Raw genomic sequence first — 2044 nt, 5'->3', positions numbered from 1 at the left:
TTCGTGCAAGGTCAGCGGTTTGCTTAGATTTACCAGTGGTGTCTGGGGGGGGGGGGGAGCGCAGAGACGGTTGCAGGATGCGGTGTGCATGGGCAACAAGGACGCAACGCTTAATAAATTGGGGCGCTTCCGCTCTTTCAACAGTTTGATGCTGGTGCCATCGACGAACCAAGGAATGAACGGCGCGTGCAACTTTCAGCTTGAGCTAACACCAGCCAGGACCGAGTGAATATGTAGTGTACATGCGTTCAACCGAGGTGGGCTTGCCTTGGCCACGCATACTGCGCACAGTGTGGTACTGCACAATGCACACCTTGCAGTGCCAATGAGGGGATTTGAGAGCGATGTTTGTGGTGGTGCATTTGGTTGCGTTTTTTGGGGCTTACAATGATGCAGTCGTGTGTGCTCATCATCCCCCTGTGTACAGCACCTGGTTCACCCGTGACCCTGTAGCCAGAAGCCGAGTCTTGGTCTTCTGCACGCGGAGTCACTGTTTCACATAGTCAGCTCACCAATGCTGCGGCGCCCTTCAATGGTTGTAGACCTGCCAGAGTGAGACGCATTTGACCTTCAGGCACACAGGTCAACATCACACACCAGAGCCCACGAGAGCTGGAGCTGGCTGTGGCTTACTTACTGTACATGGGTTGCAATCTTAGGCGATGTACGCATTCGATCAAATGTCGTGCAGCTATTGACCCCGCACTGCCAGATCATCAACGATCTGCAGATCGCATGTTTTCGTTGATTCAAACGTATCGGTAAGCCTTTGAGCTTCACTTACATCCGCTCCTCTTCCGAACTCCCGAAGCGCTGCAATTCATAAGTGGTCTCCGAGGGTCTGTATTGTGCATTTAATCCTTCTCAACGAGCGAGGCACTACCTAGATAGATGGCCGGGACTCGATGTTTGAACGGGGCGTGCCGCGGCCTCAACAGCGTGCACGGTGCGACGCCTGGCTGCTGGTGCCGTCTCCGCAGCAGACCCCCAGGCATGGCGCCCTGCACATCATGTCATGAGACACAGCGCGCCCATAAACATGTCTTGCGCTTTGATGTTGCAATGGCTGGGTGCTCATCCTGCTGGTTGTGCTGGTCTTGACCGCAGGGGTTCTTCGGCGGCTCGACGGTGCCAGGTGCAACAGCCGGCCACGACTGTTGGCGCCGCGTTCAGGCATGCGCGCAGCCAGCAGTGCAGCGCAGCGGCTGCAGATCACCGCGCCTGATGACTGGCACCTGCACCTGCGTGACGGCGACAGCATGCGGTCGGTGGTGCCCCACACGGCCGCCCACTTCTCGCGCGCCATCATCATGCCCAACTTGGTGCCCCCCGTGTCCACGACAGACATGGTGGGCCCGGGTAGCGAGGGGCCAAGGGGCTGCAAACATGCCAAAGTGTGCGTCCAAGCGGAGTTCCCGGTTACTGTGCAGCGGCACAACGTTGCTTCAGCGTCGTGACCCTGCGACTCTGCGAGCCTGCATCGCCGCACTGCTGCCTCATTGCGCAGTCTCCAACACCTCACCTGTCCCGCCGTGCTCGTCAGCGCCCCCTCTTTGGCCCCAACCCACGTGGCAGGCCCTGGAGTACAAGGCGCGCATCACGGCGGCCCTGCCCCCCGGCAGCGCCTTCGCCCCCCTCATGACGCTCTACCTGACAGACAACACGCCCCCGGAGGAGGTGGCGCGCGCCAGGGACGCCGGGGTGGCGGCCTTCAAGCTCTACCCGGCGGGCGCCACCACCAACTCGGGTGGGGGCATGCGGCAAGCGTGCGTGCGCCCTGACGAGCTTGATTTGCCACCTGGTGCACCCCGCGGTCCTCCGCGGTGGCAGGTATGATGCGCCGGCTGCTCACCGTCGCAGCCGCATCTACTGCTGCTTGCTGACCCACCTCCTCCGCTGTCCCCCAAAGACTCTGGAGTGACGTCGCTGGACAGGGTGCTGCCCGCACTGCGTGCCATGGCTGAACTGGGAGTGCCGCTGCTGCTCCACGGGGAGGTGACTGATGACGCCGTGGACATGTTTGACCGCGAGGCCGTGTTCATAC

The 2044-nt window shown here is 60.8% G+C and overlaps 1 protein-coding gene across 1 annotated transcript; it reads left to right on the top strand.

The window, feature by feature from the left end:
- Window positions 1–1175: 1175 nt before the first annotated feature.
- MNEG_5698 (dihydroorotase) lies at window positions 1176–1883 on the top strand (the record flags this gene model as incomplete). The annotated part of the gene is made up of 3 exons (XM_014045820.1): window positions 1176–1349; window positions 1576–1747; window positions 1831–1883. 3 exons carry the CDS (start codon window positions 1176–1178, stop codon window positions 1881–1883), a joined length of 399 nt encoding a protein of 132 aa, XP_013901274.1.
- Between the last annotated feature and the right edge of the window lie 161 nt (window positions 1884–2044).

The sequence above is a fragment of the Monoraphidium neglectum genome (assembly GCF_000611645.1).
Source record: "Monoraphidium neglectum strain SAG 48.87 unplaced genomic scaffold scaffold00868, whole genome shotgun sequence".
Classification (NCBI taxonomy): Eukaryota; Viridiplantae; Chlorophyta; class Chlorophyceae; order Sphaeropleales; family Selenastraceae; genus Monoraphidium; species Monoraphidium neglectum.
This window is presented reverse-complemented; position numbering and strand designations above follow the sequence as displayed.